The following is a 21,143-nucleotide window of genomic DNA, read 5'->3' as shown; positions in this document are numbered from 1 at the left end:
CTATCATAATCCACATTCCATGAATGAAAAAAATAAGGGACATGATTAAGGGGTTGATGCACGAATTGGCTGACATGGAGGAGGAAAGCTGCTCATGTCCGGAAGATATCAATGGACTGGTCGGGTAGCAGGAAAGTGGCAAGTGAAATTCACCCTGGAGAAGTGTGAGCTGGTGCATTTGTGAAGGACAAACAAGGCAAAGAAATACAGCAAAGTCCCACAATTCATGGGGGATCTGTCCCTGGTCAAAAGCACAAAAGATGAACACGTTTTCAAACTAAAACAGTTTTAGAATAGGAGTCAGTAAGATTGGTCCCAACTAAAGAAAGTTCAAGTACCCACAAACATTATTTTAGTGAGTAAAAGTGACATTAATTGAGTACAGTCCATTAACATGCCAAATTTACTGCAGTTTCTGTTTGATTTTGCAATTACCCTCGCAATCTATTGAAATACAGTGCACTTTAATTCAGCTTTATGACTTGCTGAAATGTCTGTGTTGGTTCTGTCTTGGTTGAGTGGATTTAGTTGAGTGAGCAGCCATGGAGATAGAAGAGACAGAAAATGGGTTGGATGTTGGAAACAGATTTTCCTGAGAACAATACACCCCGTGCTTTTTAATTGCTTACAGCTCTCCCTCAATAACTGGGTGCCATCTCCTAGTGTGTGTGGTGTTCTACCCCATGAGAACTGTGGATAAGCAAAGATTAAAGGCACAATGAGAAATATAGTATGCAGAATGAGTGTCACGGTGACTCAGTGGTTAGCACTGCTGCCTCAGTACACCAGGGACCCGGGTTCGATTCCTGCCTTGGGTGACTGTCTGTGTGGAGTTTGCATATTCTCCCTGTGTCTGTGCGGGTTTCCTCCCACAATCCAAAGATGTGCAGGTTAGGTGAATTGGCCCTGCTAAATTGCCCATAGTGATAGGTGTGTTAGGGGGGGGGTTACTCTTCAGAGGGTCAGTGTGGACTTGTTGGGCTAAATGGCCTGTTTCCATACTGTAGGGAATCTAATCTAATACTGTACATGAGTCAACAAATTTGCAAGTGGCGAAGAGCAGGACTTTCTTTAGACAATAAAAGAGAGGATATTGAGAAGTCAAGAGGAATAGAGGAGTAATGTCATTGAAGGTAGCAGCTTAGGTAGATATTTCTTCTTCATCCTGGAAATTGAGGATGACTTTCTCCCACTCTGGACTTGTGGGTCCTGAGATGACTGGACAGTTCGATACTGTCCCCGCACTCTCTGCCCTTGGTGGGATCGATGGTGACTGGAGAGGTGGGTGGGTGTGTGGGGTCGATGGTGACTGGAGAGGTGGGTGGGTGGGGTGCTCAGGTTTTCACACGTTCCCTTCGCTGTTTGTGCTTGGCCTCCCCCTGGGCCAGTCGTGATGGTTAGAGCCTCCACAGATGCATCTTGTCCAGTCTGGACGAGAGATTCCCAGGAATAATGGGAATGTTCCTGAAGCATTTTCTCTGCTCTCCTGGTAACTGCTTGCCATAATGGATATTGGAGTTGAGAGCTTGTTTTGGAAATCTTTGTATTGGTTGTGTGGACAGTGCGGGACACTCAGCACAGCTGACTGACAGTAACCTGTGCCCCAATGCAGGGGACGTTGTTCTGAGAGAGGACATTGATATTGGAGTGTCTAGCCTGCCATTGGATTTGTAGGATTCTGCAATGACAATGCTAGTGATGCTTCCCCAGGGATGTGAGTTGTCTGCTGAATATTGTGCATGTCTCTGTTGCATTCAGGTAACACTACTACCTTGCATTCCATGTTGCCAGCTTTGAAATCTTTGTCCTCAGCCACTGTGTTCCTCAGACAGCTGAAGCTGCACTGGGTGCAATGGGGTCACTGTCGAATTTCATCGTCAATCTCTTGCCTCACTGAGAGGGGTCTCCCCAAGTTTGAATATAACGTTGTTAAGGCTTCAGGAATTCTCAACCTGCAATGCTCAAAGTTTTTGAACGGAATAAAACACCGGTTGTACCACAGCTAGGGCCCCGTCTGCTGCCCTTTTCACTTCATTATTTGAAGAATCTCACTAACAGGATACAGATGAGATTTACAAGCGAGTTGACAGAAATGGAGCATTTTAACAATGAGGAAAGATTGGATATGCTGGCCTTGTTTTCCTTGGAACAGAGGAGAGTGAGAGAAGATTTAATTCAGATGAGATAACATGGATTGAAAACCCTTAGTTCCCTCATCAAAGAAGTCAATAGCCAGGGCACATGAATTTTAAAATAATTGATAGGAGGATTAGAGAGGATTTGAGAAGTAACCAATTCATTAGAGGGTGCAGGGGATTGGAACTCATTGCCTGAAAGGGTGGTTGAAACAGAAACCCTCATCACAATTAATAAAAGCTTAGACTTTCACGTAAAATGCCTGGAGGATTACAGATGAAGTCTGAAGGTACACGACACCAGGTTAGAGTCCAACAGATTTATTTGAAATCACAAGCTTTCAGGGCACTGCTCCTTTACCTGACAGTGCTCCGAAAGCTTGTGATTTCAAATAAACCTGTTGAACTATAACCTGGTGTCATGTGACTTCTGACCTTGTCCACCCCAGTCCAACACCTGCACCTCCACATCAGGGTTACAGATAGGTGTTGACAAGTGGGGTTATGCTGGAGGCAGTGCACAGAGATCTGGCCTGAATGGGCCTTCTTCTCTCTCTCCCCATGATTTTCTGAGTCAACGCGAGAGTATAACACGGCTGATGGAACACAGGATCTATCTATACAAGCCTGAGTCATGGATTCTGCGCCAAAACTATCATCCCTGGTTAATATTAATTGCTCTGAAGTGATTTTTTGCACAAGTGAAGGCAGCCAGTATTAAAGGAGCCAAATAGAAGCTCCAAGTATCCACCAATCAATGGTACCCAAATCTCTGGAAACAACAAGCTTGGCTCTTGAAGTAGATTGGCTGATCATCAGTTTCAGGACACGGAGGGGGTTTGAATCTCCTTGTGAAAATCCTGTTTTAAACTGATGTTAGCCATTCTCAATCCAGTTGGTCAAGACTTGTGACTTACTGCAAAATTCATCTGCAAAAATGAATTGAAAGCTTTCTCCCAGGCCAGGGCCAGCACAGGGTTAGGTACAGAGTAAACCTCCCTCTACACTGTCGCCAGCACAGGGTTAGGTACAGAGTAAACCTCCCTCTACACTGTCCCCATCAAACACTCCCAGGACAGGAACAGCACGGGGTTAGGTACAGAGTAAACCTCCCTCTACACTGTCCCCATCAAACACTCCCAGGACAGGAACAGCACGGGGTTAGGTACAGAGTAAAGCTCCCTCTACACTGTCCCCATCAAACACTCCCTAGCTGGGGAAAGCAGGGAATTAACTATAGTGTAAAGCCTACTCTACACTAGTCCCTAGTATGGAGTTACATACAGAGTAAAACTCTCTCTACACTGTCCCCATCAAACACTTCCAGGACAGGGAAGTATGAAGTTACATACAGAGTAAAGGTTCGTCTACGTTGTCCCCAAAGAAACACTCCAAGGACAGGGACAGTACGGGGTTACGTATAGAGTAAAGCTCCCTGTGCACTGTCCCCGTCAAACTGTCCTAGGTTTAAATCCACAAATTTGAACTGTTCCAAAACTCTGATGCCTGGATCATTATTCACAGAAAGTCTGTGCTTTTGACCTGCACTGGCGCATGGTGTAGCAACACCAAATCCCTCCCCATGACAGTTATCTCCTCTGACCCTCTGGTTCTCCTGTTTTCCTCAAATTCTGCCCTTTTGTGTAGCCTTTTTGATTAGTTTGAAGACAACTATGATGCTACACAAGGACGAATAGCTCACTAATCTCGATCTTCTGGTGTGAATATTGGCGAAAGATGTCTGCAAATAGACCCTGTGCCCGTCAATCTTCAGGACAGGAAGGGAGAGAATTGATAAACATCCAATTTAAAGATAGATTGAATCACAAAACACACTCCTTATATGATACTGAAACATGTTTCAATCTCTTCAAACCGATTTATTTTTGCATTCAGTCATGTGATGAGGGCATTGCTGGCCAGGCTAGCATTTATTACCCACCTCTAATTGCCCCAGAGGGCATTAAGAGTCAACCACATTGCTGTGGGTCTGGAGTCACATGTAGGCCCAACCAGGCGGGGACGGCAGTTTTCTTCCCTAACGGACATTAGTGAACTAGATGCAGTTTTCAGACAATTGACAGTGGGTCCATAGTCATCATTAGATTCTTAATTCCAGATATTTATTGAATTCAAACTTCACCACTTACCGTGGTGGGATTTGAACCCGGGGTTGAGTGAAAGGAGAGCCCTGATTCAATTTCTTAGCTCTAATATTTTGTTCACATGTCTCTCAGGCTCCTGTCTCTCAATCCTCAGCAAATTGTTCTTCCTATCCCATCCTCTGGTTACTAATTTTGTTGGGATGCATTCCTGCAGGTTTCGTCATTAGTCCTCACCTCTTTGAACTCCATCTAGTCAAACTTCCTTTATTTCATCTTTCTCTAATATTTTTGATTACGAACAAACAGTGATGGTGAATGTATGTCTTTTCTAATCTACTAATGGTTTTGTCCTGGGTAGCAGTGTCCCAGGAGATCACTCTTCACATTCCTGGAGATTTCATGACAATTCTAGAGGGTTAGTTGCACTTCACTGTCTCACACACTCTCCCTCCCTTTCTAATGGGTTCAAGTTGTAACTTACAGAACTGTCTCTAGTCTAATTTACTCCTTCACAAGACCATAAAGTTTCCCTCAGCTCCCCCACTCTTTCCTTCTTCAGAACCTACAAAAGTCTAAAATCTCAGCTTGATGTTAACGCATCATTCATGCCTAATCTGCATTTTCCTTCTTATTCCTCACAGTTGACAGCACTCTGCACTCTGACCTTTGGTCTTCATCGTGGTGTGCCCTGATTCTACACAAATTGTGTTTTGTTTAAAAAGGCAGATGCCAGATTTCTCACAGAATACGCGTAATTAAACTCTTCCAACTACTAAAGTTATCAGAAACCTCGCAGACATACACAAACATAATTAGACAGACATACGCCTCACATGTACTCACACACTCACATATACACTCTCGCACGCACACAAACACATACACATGCTCACATATGTAACACACATGCACACACTTCCATATACACATTCACACAAACACAGACGTATACACATTGACATATACACAGACTTATGCAAACTTGCATATACACATTCACATATACAGATGTACATGCATGTAAATATACACAGTCCCAGCTGTGTACAGACTCACGTATACATTTTCATGTACACACATAAATATCCAGAACGCCAGGCTGATGTTCTGGGGATATGGATTCAAAGGTGAAATTTGAATTTAATTAAAATAACTGGAATTAAAATTGTGTAAACACTATTCATTTTTTTTACAACCCATCCACTTTATTAATGCCCTTTAAGGAAGGAAATCTGCCATCTATTCCTGGTGTGGCCAATATCTGACTCTGGACCTACAGCAATGTGGTTGACATTTAACTGCCCTCTGAAATGAACTACCAAGCAATGCAGTTTAAGGGCAGTTAGGGATGGGCAATAAAGACTGACCTTGCCTGGAACACCCAAATCCCATGAACAAAGTTTTCATAAGTACACTCAGAAATACTCAATGTACACACTCAGACATACGCTCAAATACCTTTACCCACAGATGCACACACACTCTCTCACACGTACACACATATAACACTTATGCACACTCACAGACACATACACACACAGATACTCACTGACATGCACACACTTTCTCACATATATACAAATGTATAACACTCATAAACGCTCACATGCACACATACACGCTGGTAAATCCTGCTGTGCTTATGCTTCAGGCCAATCTCTTGCCAGTCCTCTGAAACCGGTCTGCTTCTGATTGGCTGATCTGCCAACCAATGAGAGAGAAAGCTGAATCACAAATCACTGTATTACTGAAGGCACAGAGTCTGATAGCAGCTCATAGCGTCAGCATCAGGACCCAGCAGAACCTGCCCATCTCTCCACACGCAAGAGCAGCGACCACTACACTAAGACATGGCCAACACAAACCACGGTGTTGTACAGCAAGCAGCAATCACTGCGCCTGTCAAATTCCTTAGGTAAGTGGGAGTGTGTGATGAGTGTATGGATGACAGCCCTTTCTCACTGCTTGAATAGAGCTGCATCAAATCCTCAAAGACAGTAAACACAGTGGTGTTGATCTGCATTATTGCAAAAGGTTCCAAGCTTTCTGAGAAAGCGCTGGGATAACAGAGTCTCAGGGCTCCCGTATTCCAGATTCAACTCCAGTTCAGTTCCCTACACCCTGAGACTGAAGGGAGGGGGAGTTTGGAATTGTGGAAGGGGATCTTTAACCAGTTGTCTCGAATGAAGTGATATGCAGTCAGTCAAGCAGAACAGCATGATATGTAAACTTTCTAAAATTGTATTTTCTGTGCAGCAGGTGCATGTAAATAAGAAGTCACAATGGTTAGTAGTTTTTAGTCTGGGAAACATTGAGGATCTCAGGGATTATTTCAATTTACTTTAGGGACTAGGTGTTGGGTAAGCAAGGAGCAGACATAGTGTGTGCTCAACTCCCAGCACAATGACAACCCGTGCCCCCTGACCAGGGTCCACACACACAAACAGGAGGTATTAAACCAGGTTTGGACACAAGAGGTTGGTTTGGGGTGTGAGGGAATAAATTGGAATGGTTAGGTTGGTGTTGTTTAGAAGTTCCAAGCAGTTGGATTGGTTCAAATGGTTGAGCAATATCAAGGTGCTGGTGGGGTGGGGTGTGGATGACTTTACACAAAACCCAACCTGTTTGCAAAGCCCCCTCAGTGACCTTTACCCATTGTGAGATACTTCACTATTAGTGTGTTGTGTATGATTGTGGAGGGTGGACTTTAGTAATGAGAGTGCCCAGGGTAAGTACAACTGGATTGGCCACTCCACTCACTTCTTAGGGAGGGTCCATGTGAAAATGGAACTTGGCAGGTGTAACCATAGCGATGCCAAACCGTGTTTCTTAGGTCTGTCAGCTTTCCCCCATACACACTCAATTGTGGGCCTCATCAGTGGGAGTGTCTGATAGAAGAACAATGATATCCAACTAAAATAGATTTGGAGGTATGTTGCCTTTGGAAGGGGATTCACAGAACGATACAGGGACTGAAAGGGTTAGATGACGAAGAGTAGGTGCACAGTCCCAAGGCTTGTATTCCCATTAATTTACTGGTTGGAGGGGTGATCTGATCAGAGTGTTGAAAATTTGCAAAGGATGCCATGGAGTGGATGCAGTGAATGCTTTCAGGGTCTAGCAGGGCTGGTTGGAGGGGAAGAGTTGAGAACAAGGGGAAATAAATTCGAGCATTCAGGAGTGATATCAGGAAGCACACAAAAGCAGAAAATGGAACCTCCCCAAAAACCTGTGCATGCTGCAGGGGTCAGTAAAAGGTCTAAGATTGAAATTGAAGGAGTTTTATTCGGTCAGGGTGTCAACAGTGGGTAAATGGAGTTGAGTAAGTGTCATTCATGATCCAAGTGATTGGTAGATGGGGCAGGCTCTGGGGGGGAGCTGAATGGCTTTCTCCTTGTTCCTGTGTTGCATTCTATGCTGAGTTAGATGATCCTGGTGATAATGAAGGTTGCAGATAACTTCTGTTCCCAAAATGTCAAATGACAGTTGGGCAGGGACTGTGTCCAATCACTGTTCACTTTAGAAGGTGTGACCACAGGCCAGTAGTGAGACAGGACATGATGGTGCTACTTATTGTTGCTGGATGTCCAGTGCAGCACTCCGCTCTCTGAAGATGCTCAATGCAGTGGGGAGAGGAAAACCCATGGCAGGGTGGTCGATGAGAAAGCCCAGCTTATCAGCCCTGCCATCCCATGGGACAGACTGAAAACCAAGCTTCTCTCTGAGTCTCTGAGCTTCTCTCCGAGTCTCTGAGCTTCTCTCCGAGTCTCTGAGTTTCTCTCTGAGTCTCTGAGCTTCTTTCCGAGTCTCTGAGTTTCTCTCTGAGTCTCTGAGCTTCTCTCTGAGTCTCTGAGTTTCTCTCTGAGTCTCTGAGTTTTTCTCTGAGTCTCTGAGTTTCTCTCTGAGTCTCTGAGCTTCTCTCCGAATCTCTGAGCTTCTTTCTGAGTCTCGAACATACTGTCAGCTGCTTACTTGCAGTTTGTAATCCTCGTGTCAGCTTGATTCAATTCAGGAGAGAATGGAATCTGGAACGCCAATGGAAAAAAAGCTAAACTTGTAAAATTTACAAAATAATTAAATATAATCCACTGGCCTGGTGTCCAACCCTTGACAACACACTTTCAGAAGGATTTGGAGGCTTTACACACGGTTGTGTTAATTTCTTCTTTTTATTCACTCATTGGAAGTGGGCATTGTTGCCTGTGTTGGCTTTTATTGCCCATCCCTAATTGCCATCAAGAAGGTGGTGGTGAGCTGCCTTCTCAAATTGCTGCAGTTCATGTGCTTAGACAAAAGGAAGAATATGGGGAAGGGTGCAAAGAGGTTCAAATAGAGCATAAGTGCTAGCATGGACCAAATGGGTTGAATGATTGTTTCTATGTTGTGCACTTGAAATGAGACGGGGGAAGAAGTTTCAAAATAGCACTGTCTGTATCCCAAGATCAAAATGAGAAAGCCCCCTTTACTGTCTTCAGCTCAGATTGTCCAGAAATCCAGGTTGGCAACTGTCCAAGACAAATGGAAAATAAAGTCTCATTTATTGTTCAAATGATTACAAGTACCAACCTTGTTGTATGACTATAGGGTGATGGTGATCACAGGGAGTCTGATGTCACATTTTTTAATCATCTTACTCCTGCAGTGCCTTCAGTATTTTTAATGTCATTTTGAATCATTACCAGCAGGTTGCAGAAGGGTTATTTGTATCATATTTATCACAGAAATATTGCTGTTTCTCTTCTGGAAGGCGGAGAAGGATCCTTTCAAAAATAAGTGAAATGTCCTCTCATCAATTACTGCAGCGAGAAACCTGTGCTGCTCTATCATTTATTTTTCATGTCGTTTCAATTTTATTTTCTCCCTCAGAGAAAGAAAGATTAAGATACAAAAAGAAATAAAAAGGAAAGAAAGAGAGAGAATGAAAGACTTGTGAGAAAGAGACAGAGAAAAACATGTGTTTGGGTGTCCTCGTGTGCATGAAGCTTAGTATGCAGTTATAGCAATTAGGAAAGCTAATAGAATGTTTTCACATATTGTGAGGAGAATTCGGTACAAAAGATGGGAGGCTTTAGTTATGCAGGACATTGGTGAGACCACACAAAGTGAACTGTGTTCAGTGGTGGTTATCTTATTTAAGTATGGAGGTAAGTTGTTCAGAGAAGGTTTAGAGTCATAGTCATAGAGTTATCGAGTCATGCAGCATAGAAATAAATCCTTCAGTTCAACTAGACCAGACCAACCATGTTCCCAAACTAAACTAACCCAACCTGCCTGAATTTGGCCCTTTTCCCTCCAAACCTTTCCTATTTATGTACTTATCCAAATGTCTTTTAAATGTTGTAACTGGACCTGGATCCATCAGTTCCCCACTCACCTTAAAAATATGACCCTTTTTTCAATCTCTCCACCCAGGGGAAAATACCCTTGCCATTCGTCTTATTTATGTACCTCATGATTTTATAAACTTCTATAATGTCACCCCTCAGTCTCTGACGATCCAATGGAAAAAGTCCCAGCTTATGAAGTGTATCGTTATAACCCAGTTAATACTTGGGCAGGTTGCCTTATGAGATTAGTTAGTTTCAGCTTGTATCTGCTGAAGTTTAGAAGATTAAGAGATGACTTGATTGAAAGATAGGTCCTGAAGGGTGAATATGGAAAGGATATTTGCTTTGGTAGGAGAATCTATAACTAGGGAATCGTTGTCAGGGTCAAGCTTGCGAACATGCGTTCTGCAAAGTGGTCACCCAGTCTGCGTTTGATTTCTCCAACTCTCCAGAGTAGGCCACACTGTGTGCAGCAAATATAAATACCCAAGATTGGAGTGGGTACAGTGAAATGCTGCTTTACCTGGAAACACTGTCTAGAAGTCTCTTGGATGGTGATCCGGGAGGAGGTGAAAGGGCAGGTATTGCATCTTCTGCAGTTACATGTAATAGAAGTCCACCCACCTTCAGACACCTAGATTGGACCCATCACATGAAAATAGCAGCTAACGTCCCTTGATGGGAGTCCATTAGGTAGGTCACATACACAACAATAGCATGTGCCAGTCCCTGATCCCACCCAGAGATTGGATGGTGCTGGGAATGGGTGTACTGGCTGGCGGGTCCCCATTAATCACTATTCCCAGCCCCAACAGGTGCAAAAATCCAGCCCAATATATTTTTAACAAAGGTGCTGAAATAAGTCCAACTTTAATTGTTTGGTTTCTAAAAATAATAAGGGATTTGTCACCCTGTCTCATTTTTTGATAATGCCTCGCACCTATTGTGTCAGACAGGCTCTGTCTCCTGTCTGATTGTGAACATGTAAAATGAAAGCAAACACAAAGATACAGTTTAGACTCAGCAAAAGGCTGTGCAACGGTTAGAATGTAAGCAGGTACTGTACTTAGAGTCATAGAGTCATAGAGATGTACAGCATGGAAACGGACCCTTCAGTCCAACCCGTCCATGCCGACCGGATATCCCAACCCAATCTAGTCCCACCTGCCAGCACCCGGCCCATATCCCTCCAAACCCTTCCTATTCATATACTCATCCAAATGCCTCTTAAATGTTGCAATTGTACCAGCCTCCACCACATCCTCTGGCAGCTCATTCCATACACGTACCACCCTCTGCGTGAAAATGTTGCCCCTTAGGTCTCTTTTATATCTTTCCCCTCTCACCCTAAACCTATGCCCTCTAGTTCTGGACTCCCTGACCCCAGGGAAAAGACTTTGCCTATTTATCCTATCCATGCCCTTCATAATTTTGTAAACCTTTATAAGGTCACCCCTCAGCCTCCGACGCTCCAGGGAAAACAGCTCCAGCCTGTTCAGCCTCTCCCTATAGCTCAAATCCTCCAACCCTGACAACATTCTTGTAAATCTTTTCTGAACCCTTTCAAGTTTCACAACACCTTTCCGATAGGAAGGAGACCAGAATTGCACGCAATATTCCAACAGTGGCCTAACCAATGTCCTGTACAGCCGCAACATGACCTCCCAACTCCTGTACTCAACACTCTGACCAATAAAGGAAAGCCTACCAAACGCCTTCTTCACTATCCTATCAACTGCGACTCCACTTTCAAGGAGCTATGAACCTGCACTCCAAGGTATCTTTGTTCAGCAACACTCCCTAGGACCTTACCATTAAGTGTATAAGTCCTGCTAAGATTTGCTTTCCCAAAATGCAGCACCTCGCATTTATCTGAATTAAACTCCATCTGCCACTTCTCAGCCCATTGGCCCATCTGGTCAAGATCCTGTTCTAATCTGAGGTAACCCTCTTCGCTGTCCACTACACCTCCAATTTTGGTGTCATCTGCAAATTTACTAACTCTACCTCTTATGCTCGCATCCAGATCATTTATGTAAATGACAAAAAGTAGAGGGCCCAGCACCGATCCTTGTGGCACTCCACTGGTCACAGGCCTCCAGTCTGAAAAACAACCCTCCACCACCACCCTCTGTCTTCTACCTTTGAGCCAGTTCTGTATCCAAATGGCTAGTTCTTCCTGTATTCCATGAGATCAAACTTTCCTATCAGTCTTCCATGGGGAACCTTGTCGAACGCCTTACTGAAATCCATATAGATCACATCTACTGCTCTGCCCTCATCAATCTTCTTTGTTACTTCATCAAAAAACTCAATCAAGTTTGTGAGACATGATTTCCCACACACAAAGCCATGTTGACTATCCTGAATCAGTCCTTGCCTTTCCAAATACATATACATCCTGTCCCTCAGGATTCCCTCCAACAACTTGCCCACCACCAAGGTCAGACTCACTGGTCTATAGTTCCCTGGCTTGTCCTTACCACCCTTCTTAAAAAGTGGCACCATGTTTGCCACCCTCCAGTCTTCCGGCACCTCACCTGTGACTGTCGATGATACAAGTCAAACAGATTGACCCACTGATATGGGGAAGTATAGTGTGTTCGTTATTTTGTAAGTTGCATTGACTGACCTCAGTCCATTTGATCCTGTCCTGTTCAGAATCATTTCACCTTACAGGAGGATTTACTCAAATATCATTGCAGCTCATAATTGTTACAGTTTGTGTTCACTCTGTGTTGATGAAGATAATGGGCAATGTGATGTAATACACTCAGATCCTTGATAAGAGCGACCAACTCTTCTGTACCAAAGAGATCACAAAGCTGAAAGGTGCACCAGTTAGGCTGGGCTATAAGACAATAATTCTGAATATGTAATTTCAACTCACTAACATCTGTTGGTCATGTTAAACCGCATGTCTCCTGATGATTTTAGCTTTCACCAGGATGCAGCTTCTCTCTTACACTCAGGAAACCATTCTTCAGGTGTGTCTCTGGCCAGTGAATGTTTCAGGTTGTTTCTCCACGTTGTGATCCTGCATTCACCCAACACCCACATGTACTTCCCAATTTGGGGGACTGTGATAGGTGTGGCTATTACTGGGGCAGTGTTCAGACACAGCTTGTCCAACAAGGGGGGAACTGTAATGTAATGGAAAGTATAACTGGACTAGCATTCCAGACATTCAGCTTAATGGCCATGGGAGATAGGTTTAAATCCGGCAGAATTTTAATTTGGTTAATTAATGAAAATCTGGAATATATATCTAACCTCACCAATGAACCATGAACCTATCATCAATGTCATAAAAGCCCATCCAGTTCACTAGGGAAGGAAATTGCTTTCCATACCCAGTCTGGCCCCCAGATGACTCAAGACCCACATAGATGCATGTGACATGTAACTGCCCTCTGATATGGTCTGGCAAGCCATTCCATTTAAGAATCTCAAAGGATGGACTATAAATCCTTGTCCAGTAGTGCCCATATCCTGTGAAGAAATAGACAAAAATGTATCTGAGGGATTGATTCTAAAAACTAGGTTGGCTCAAGACCATCTTAAAACAGGCAGTGGAAATATGGCTAGAATCAGAATTAATAGTTTAAACAGATCCTCTGCAGTTGCTTCTGTACCCTCCTGACAATATTGACACTAATCCCTGGCCAACGTGTTTTTGAAGGAGATAAATCAGAAATTAATCCAAGGGAATGATATCTCAGTGAGCACATGGCCCTATCCATGTGATGAGAGATGAAGATTGCAGTTAGAATGGATTTGTGCAAATGCAAGTCAGATCAATTTCTTTAAGTTTTTTTAATATCTTGGGTTTACAGTATTGCTGTAGAAAGGTGTCATGCTCTGAAAGAGTTAGTGCTAACGAGTGTATTCAGACCCTCCTAATATGGTGATGACAAATGGAGTCAGGCAGGAGAAAACCAGCCTTGGACATCTCTCATACTCTTTCTACCAATGTCAATCACACCAATATAATTGTACCTCTAATGCATCTGTTTAAAATAAGAGCTCCTTCTCATTAGACTATCCAGTGGTTTTCCTCTCCCACACTGACCCTGTGCATCCCAACCTGCAAACAGGAGAGTGACAGCATAGTTACCGATGAACGTCACACCATGTGGAGTGGATCATTGTACAACAAGTATCCGACTCACGTGAGACATCGTGCATCGTGAGTTCAAAGTGGAGGAAGAGGTGAGTTTGCACTTATGGCTCCTTAGGGTCTCTGCTTTTGCGAGATTTTCATTGATATATATATATCTAAATCATTTCATTTCAGCTGACCCAATTGCAGTGTGCATTGGAACGGTTCTCAGTGCCTTGAATCAGGTCGAGGAGAAATTATGGTGTTTCAAGCCTAAGCCCGTTATCCTGATGAAGAGCTTATGCTCTAAACATCAACTCTCCTGCTCCTCCATTACTGCCTGACCTGCTGTGCTTTTCCAGCACCACAATCTTCGACTCTGATCTCCAGCATCTGCAGTCCTCACTTTCTCCCAAGGAGAATTAATGACAATTCTCGCTCAGTAACTTCCTGCCCAGAAGGTGTAGGTGCTGGTGGATAATAATAGAATTCAGATAAACAATTGAAGTGGGCAGGTTTGAAAGAATGGTGGAGCAAGACTAATCAGATTTCACGATGAAAGAGCCAGTTCAGACTCGATGGGCTGAATGGCCTCCTTCTAAGTTGTGCTATCCAAGAATTCCAAGTGGGGGTTGGCAGGATGAGACTCCAATGTGAATGCATCCATTGATAAATATTCTATTTGGCAATTCACGTCTCACCTGATGTGTGAGGTTTAGGCGTTTGGTTGGGGCCATGGATACTGGAATAGACAACAGGGAATTCACAACAAAGGACCGGGAAACGGAGATAAAAGAAGAAAATGCTGGAAATACTTAGCAGATCCAGCAACATCTGTGGAGAGAGAAATGCAGTTACCATGTCAGTCAATGATTCTGGATTAGTGGTGCTGGAAGAGCACAGCAGTTCAGGCAGCATCCGAGGAGCTTCAAAATCGACGTTTCGGGCAAAAGCCCTTCATCAGGAATAAAGGCAGTGAGTCTGAAGCATGGAGAGATAAGCTAGAGGAGGGTGGGGGTGGGGAGAACGTAGCAGAGTACAATGGGTGAGTGGGGGAGGGGATAAAGGTGATAGGTCAGGGAGGAGAGGGTGGAGTGGATAGGTGGAAAAGGAGATAGGCAGGTAGGACAAGTCCGGACAAGTCAAGGGGACAGTGCTGAGCTGGAAGTTTGGAACTAGGGTGAGGTGGGGGAAGGGGAAATGAGGAAACTGTTGAAGTCCACATTGATGCCCTGGGGTTGAAGTGTTCCGAGGCGGAGATGAGGAGATCTTCCTCCAGGTGTCTGGTGGTGAGGGAGTGGCGGTGAAGGAGGCCCAGGACCTCCATGTCCTCGGCAGAGTGGGAGGGGGAGTTGAAATGTTGGGCCACAGGGCGGTGTGGTTGATTGGTGCGGGGATGTGCAAGTAAAACTTTGATGGATGTGGAAGGCTCCTTTAGGGCCTTGGATAGAGGTGAGGGAGGAGGTGTGGGCGCAGGTTTTACAGTTCCTGCGGTGGCAGGGGAAGGTGCCAGGATGGGAGGGTGGGTTGTAGGGGTGTGTGGACCAGACCAGGTAGTCACGGAGGGAACGGTCTTTGCGGAAGGCGGAAAGGGGTGGGGAGGGAAATATATCCCTGGCGATGGGGTCTGTTTGGAGGTGGCGGAAATGTCGGCGGATGATTTGGTTTATGCAAAGCACCAGGGGCGTTCTGTCCTTGTTATGGTTGGAGGGGTGGGGTCTGAGGGCGGAGGTGCGGGATGTAGACGAGATGCGTTGGAGGGCATCTTTAACCATGTGGGAAGGGAAATTGCAGTCTCTAAAGAAGGAGGCCATCTGGTGGGTTCTGTGGTGGAACTGGTCCTTCTGGGAGCAGACACGGCGAAGGCGGAGGAATTGGGAATACGGGATGGCATTTTTGCAGGAGGTAGGGTGGGAAGAGGTGTAATCCAGGTAGCTGTGGGAGTCGGTGGGTTTGTAAAAAATGTCAGTGTCAAGTCGGTCGTCACTAATGGAGATGGAGAGGTCCAGGAAGGGGAGGGAGGTGTCAGAGATGGTCCTAGGATGCTGCCTGAACTACTGTGCTCTTCCAGCACCACTAATCCAGAATCTGGTTTCCAGCATCTGCAGTCATTGTTTTTACCATGTCAGTCAATGAGCCTATCATTAAAGAAAAAGTATAGAACATGATAATAATGCAGCCAATAATAGAAATCTGAAATAAAAACAGTACGTACTTGAGAAACTCAGCTAGCCTGACAGCATTTATGGAAAGATAACAGAATAAATGCTTTGAGTCCAGAATGACTCTTCTTCAGATCTGAAGGGGACTAGAAAATAGTTGTGTTTCTGCTGTTGACACAGGGCAGGAGGAGAGAGTCGAACAGATGGTGAAGGCGCCCAGAACAAAAGACAAAGGGAGTGTCAAAGATAGTAAAGGAGAGGTTGAGATGTAAAATGGGTGTAAATGAGGCTTTGAAAAGGATTTTAGCAATTATAATAGGTGCCATAGTCTTACCAGACCATATGGCTGCTCTCATTAGAGACAGATGATTAGTAGTGGTTTAACCTGAGGGTCACCACGTCTCAGGAGGGGTTGAGAAGGAGAGTCCTCTGTGGTAACCCCAGCCAGTGTGGGGATTGAACTGATGCTGTAGCATCACTCCAGGTGGCAGTGACAGGGATTACTTTAAGGCAGGTCAGAAATTCTGAAGCGAGTAACTCATTTCCAATCTCTGCAAAACCTGTCCACCATAGGCAAGGGACAAATCAGGTGCATGATGGAATGCATCCCACTTGTCTGGATGGGTGGAGCTCTGACAACATTCAAGAAAATTGACACCATCCTGGACAAAGCAGCCCCCACTTGAATGGCACCACATTCACCACCTTCAATGGTTATTCCCTTCACTACTGGCACGCAGTGACAGCAGTGTGTACCAGCCCACTTACCATTCCTGATGTGAAACTATGTCACAGCTCCTTCATTGTTGCTGGGTGAATGTGAGTCCTTCCTAATGTGAGTCTACCCACATCCATGCTGTTTGTTGAGGGTTCGAAAAAGCAGCTCCTCGCCACTTCCTCCAGGATAATTTCCACATCCATCAAAGTTTCACCTGCACTTCCACACATGTCATTTACTGTATCCGTTGCTCCCAATGCAGTCTCCTCTACATTGGGGAGACAGAACGCCTCCTCGCAGAATACTTCAGAGAACTTCTCCAGTACACCTGCACCAACCAACTCCACCGCCCCATGGCCAAACACTTCAAATCCCCCTCCCACTCCGCCGAGATCCTGGGCCTCCTCCATCGCCACTCCCTCATTCCCCGATGCCAGAAGAACACCTCATCTTCCACCTCGAGACCCTCCAACCCCAGGGTATCAATGTGGATTTCACCATTTCCCCTCCCCCCCCAACCTATCCCAGTTCTAACCTTCCAGCTCAGCACTGCCCTCATGACCTAACCCACCTGTCAATCTTCCTTCCCATCTATCCGCTCCACCCTCCCTTCCGACCTATCACCTTTACCCCCACCTCCATCCACCGATTGCACTCTCAGCTACCTTGACACCAGCCCCACCCCCTCCCATTTATCTCTCCACCCCCGAGTCACTCAGCCTCATTCCTGATGAAGGGCTTTTGCCCGCAGCGTTGATTCTCCTGCTCCTCGGATGCTGCCTGACCTGCTGTGCTTTTCCAGCAACACACTCTCGACTCTGATCTCCAGCGTCTGCAGTCCTCACTTTCGTCTAATAAATAGCGAGTGATGCCCACATCCCTGGAGTGAATAAAAGGAAGACCTGAGGTGGATCCATTATAACATGTGCTGCACAAAAGGCTAGACTGGAGGTGAGTTAACAGAGTCGAGAAAGCCTGGTGCTGGAAAAAGCACAGAGGCTGTGGTGGCATCAGAGGAGCAAGAATCGACGTTTCAGGCTGAACCTTTCATCAGAATGAAGTCAGAAACGTCAACTATTTCGCTTCTTAAATGCTGCCTGACCTGCTGTGCTTTTTCCAGCGCCAGACTTTGTTGATTCTGTCTTCTCCAGCATCTGCAGTCCTCACCATCTCCTCGGTGAGTTAACAGAGCTAAAGGGAATTACAGAGACAGGATAGGGTGAGGCTGTGGAGGAACTTGGGGACAGGAGTGAGAGTTGTTAAATCGGGGCATTGCTGGACCTGAAGCCAATGTGAGTTAGTGAAGAAACACTGAAAGAATTGCAGATGCTGTAAATCAGAAACGAAAACAGAAATTGCTGGAAAAGCTCAGCAGGTCTGGCAGCAATCTCTGTTTTTGTTTGTGAGTTAGAGTAGTAAACAGGATTGATGTGGTATACAGGTGGAAGAAAGAGGGAGAGGAATGGACACAGAAGTAGAAAAGATGAATATTAATGAGCACAGAGAGAGGGAGAAAGAGAAAATCTTGAAGGGACAGGTTACATGGAAATTGGGGCCCAAAGATATATTTTCACATCTGGCGAACCTACAGATTAGAATGAAGCTGAACTACAAATTGGATAGTAGAACGGAACTAAATACCAGCAATGAGTCATTAAGATGTTTTAACAAGTGCTGAGGGTTTGCTGTTCTATGCAAGCTGCCAAAATTTATCAGCAACTGCACAGAAACAGGAGACGCTGTTTACTTTGACATCGATTGCATGGAGCATACATTGAAGGTTAGGGCAGCCTCATCAACTGCCTGATTGACAGAAAACTAGCTCTTTCATGAAGGAAGAATTGAAGGATGCAAAGGGATTAGAAGAAAAATAATGATAGTCTCCTGGCTGCATTAAAATGAGAATACTGGTTATCAGGTGGCATTAATTACCAGGATGATATCTGTGTGTGGTCTGAGCTTTGTGTGAAAGTAGTCTTACCACAGAGAGAAAAATATTTTTCCACACCATTATATTTTGCCTCGCCTCCTGACCTTAGGCTTTTTCAGCTTATGGGAGGGGTTTTTAAAGCAGAGCCCACAGATTTAAGATATTGACTAAAGGACTAGAGGAGTGATGAGGCACAGTGAGTTATGGGTTGCACTGTCCGAAAAGCCAGTGGAATCAGATTAATTCATAATTTTCAACAGGGAATTCAAAAGAAAAGGATTTTAAGAGCTACGCAGTTAGAGCAGGGAACAGGATGCTCTGTCAAAGAGCTAGCACAGGCACAATGGGCCAAATAGCCATCTATCTTCTATACTGTATGATTATATGAGTGTGCTGGGACATCCTATTTCCTGTACTGTCTTCATTCTGTGGTACTTTGCCCAAATGGCACTTCTTCAAGATTGAAGAATTAGATCTGACACTCGTAGTGCAGGACTGAGAGAGTGCTGCACTGTCAAAGATGCTGCCTTCAAGATGTAGCCTTTAACCAAGGCACCATTTGCACTCCTGGATGGATGTGAAAGATCTAATCGCCACAATCTGAAGAAACATTTTCCTCAGTCTCTTGGCTAATATTGATCCCTCGATGGAAATGTGTTGCTGGAAAAGCGCAGCAGGTCAGGCAGCATCTAGGGAACAGGAGAATCGACGTTTCGGGCATTAGCCCTTCTTCAGGAATGGCTAATGCCCGAAACGTCGATTCTCCTGTTCCCTAGATGCTGCCTGACCTGCTGCGCTTTTCCAGCAACACATTTCCATCTCTGATCTCCAGCATCTGCAGACCTCACTTTCTCCTCTAATATTGATCCCTCATCCAGCAAGAAGAACTGGTCATTTATGGGACTTGATGTGCCCAGGGCTGGTTATGTTTGCCTACACAACAACAAATGACGGTGGAATTTGAAATTAGTTCATTAAGGTGAGGCTCTGTCTCATAGCCTGAGAACACTACATGTTCTCACCTTTATATTTTCCTGAGGAAAAATGGTCACAACTTTTAAACAGGAAGCAGTGAAGACTAGAAACGCAATTTATCATTGCAGCTTTCATAGAATCCCTACAGTGTGGAAGCTGGCTATTCAGCCCATTGAGTCCATACTGAAGAGCATCCCCCTCCCTACCCCATCCATGTAACCCTACATTTCCCATGGCTAACCCATCTAGCCTGCACACTCAGGGCAGTTTCTCATGGCTAATGCACCTGACCTGCACATCTTTGGACTGTGGGAGGAATCCAGAGCACCCGGAGGAAACCCGCACAGACATGGGGAGAATGTGCAAACTCCACACAGACCATCTCCTGAGGTTGGAATTGAACCCGGGTCCCTGGTACTGTGAGGCAGCAGTGCTAACCACTGAGCTACCGTGAAAGAAGACTTAACATTGAGACATACAAAATTGTGACCAGATTGTAATGTACAAAGTGCAAAAAGACACCAAGTGGATTTATAACTTAAATAGTTGAAATTGTATTATTGAAATTATGCTGTTTAATCTTTGTGTGTGAGAATCACTGCATGGTTGACATTTATCAGCCATCCGTACCAACCTTTGAGAAGATGGTTTTGTCTCTAGTCCTTCAGTTGTTGCAGTCTTAATGGTGAAGGGATAATCACCATGCTGTTAGGAAAGGATTTTGACCCAGCAATACTGGCTGGTGTACTTCCAAGTCAGGACAGTGAGTGGCTTGGAAAGGAATTTACAGCGGATGGTGTTCCCATGTTTCTGCTGCCCTCGTCTTTTTAGTTGGAGCGATCATGGGTTTGGAAGGAGCCTTGGTGAATTTCTGCACTGTGCCTTGCAGATGGTACACACTGCTGCTACTGAGCATCGGTGGCCAAGAATTTCTCCATACTGTCAGCATTCTGTTGGAAAACGCCTACGAATTCTTTTAAAGCCCACACACACTTACTGACCAACATAATGTTAAAAACATGTCATTATATAAGAGTAATGCAATTGCAGAGATCCCTATGCACTGCACAAAATTTGATCGCTTTTACATTAAGTAACTAGCTACATGATCTCCGCAGTTAACTATGGGCTGCCAGTTTATTTAACTGGCCTTCTGTTCATTTTAATAACTCTGTGAGTCCCTGCCTTAGATTGATCCCATTTCCATTGAGAGGTAGATGTGGTGGACTGATATATACCTCAATCTGGGGAGGGAGGGGCTCAGTTGCAGCTTGTCATAGTGAAGAGCAATTTATCCTCAGATCACAGTAGACTTTCCCCAAGGAAGATTTTGTATTTTACCTGTTCCCTATTTCTATGTGTGTCTGTGTCCGTTTTTAAAAATTTATTCATTAACGGGATGAGGGCACCTGGTAGCCCATCCCTAATTGCCCTGAGGGTAGTTTAGGAGTCAGTGACATTGCTATGGGTCTGGAGTCACTCATAGGACAGACCAGGTAAGGATGGCATTTTGCTTCCCTAAAGGACATTAGTGAATCAGGTGGGGTTTTTTCCTAAGAATGAATCATGATCTTGATCAGATGGGCCAATGGGCTGAGGAGGGCCAGATGGAGTTTAATTTAGATAAATGTGAGGTGCTGCATTTTGGAAAAGCAAATCAGTGCAGGACTTATACACTTAATGGCAAGA

At 44.7% G+C, this 21,143-nt stretch overlaps 1 protein-coding gene across 1 annotated transcript in view; it reads left to right on the top strand.

Annotated features, from left to right (window-relative positions):
- Positions 1-6,037: 6,037 nt before the first annotated feature.
- yjefn3 (YjeF N-terminal domain containing 3) overlaps positions 6,038-21,143 on the top strand; it is a 240,549-nt gene continuing 225,443 nt past the window's right edge. The window contains exon 1 of the mRNA XM_043721477.2: positions 6,038-6,155. Within this exon, the coding sequence (XP_043577412.1) occupies positions 6,091-6,155 (65 nt within the window). The 5' untranslated portion in view covers positions 6,038-6,090. The remainder of the gene's footprint in view (positions 6,156-21,143) is intronic.

The sequence above is a fragment of the Chiloscyllium plagiosum genome, unplaced genomic scaffold, assembly GCF_037043375.1.
Source record: "Chiloscyllium plagiosum isolate Xiang-an unplaced genomic scaffold, Cpla_swu_hap1 HiC_scaffold_28, whole genome shotgun sequence".
Lineage (NCBI taxonomy): Eukaryota > Metazoa > Chordata > Chondrichthyes > Orectolobiformes > Hemiscylliidae > Chiloscyllium > Chiloscyllium plagiosum.
The sequence above is the reverse complement of the archived record's forward strand: the minus strand, read 5'-3'. Positions and strand labels throughout refer to the sequence as shown.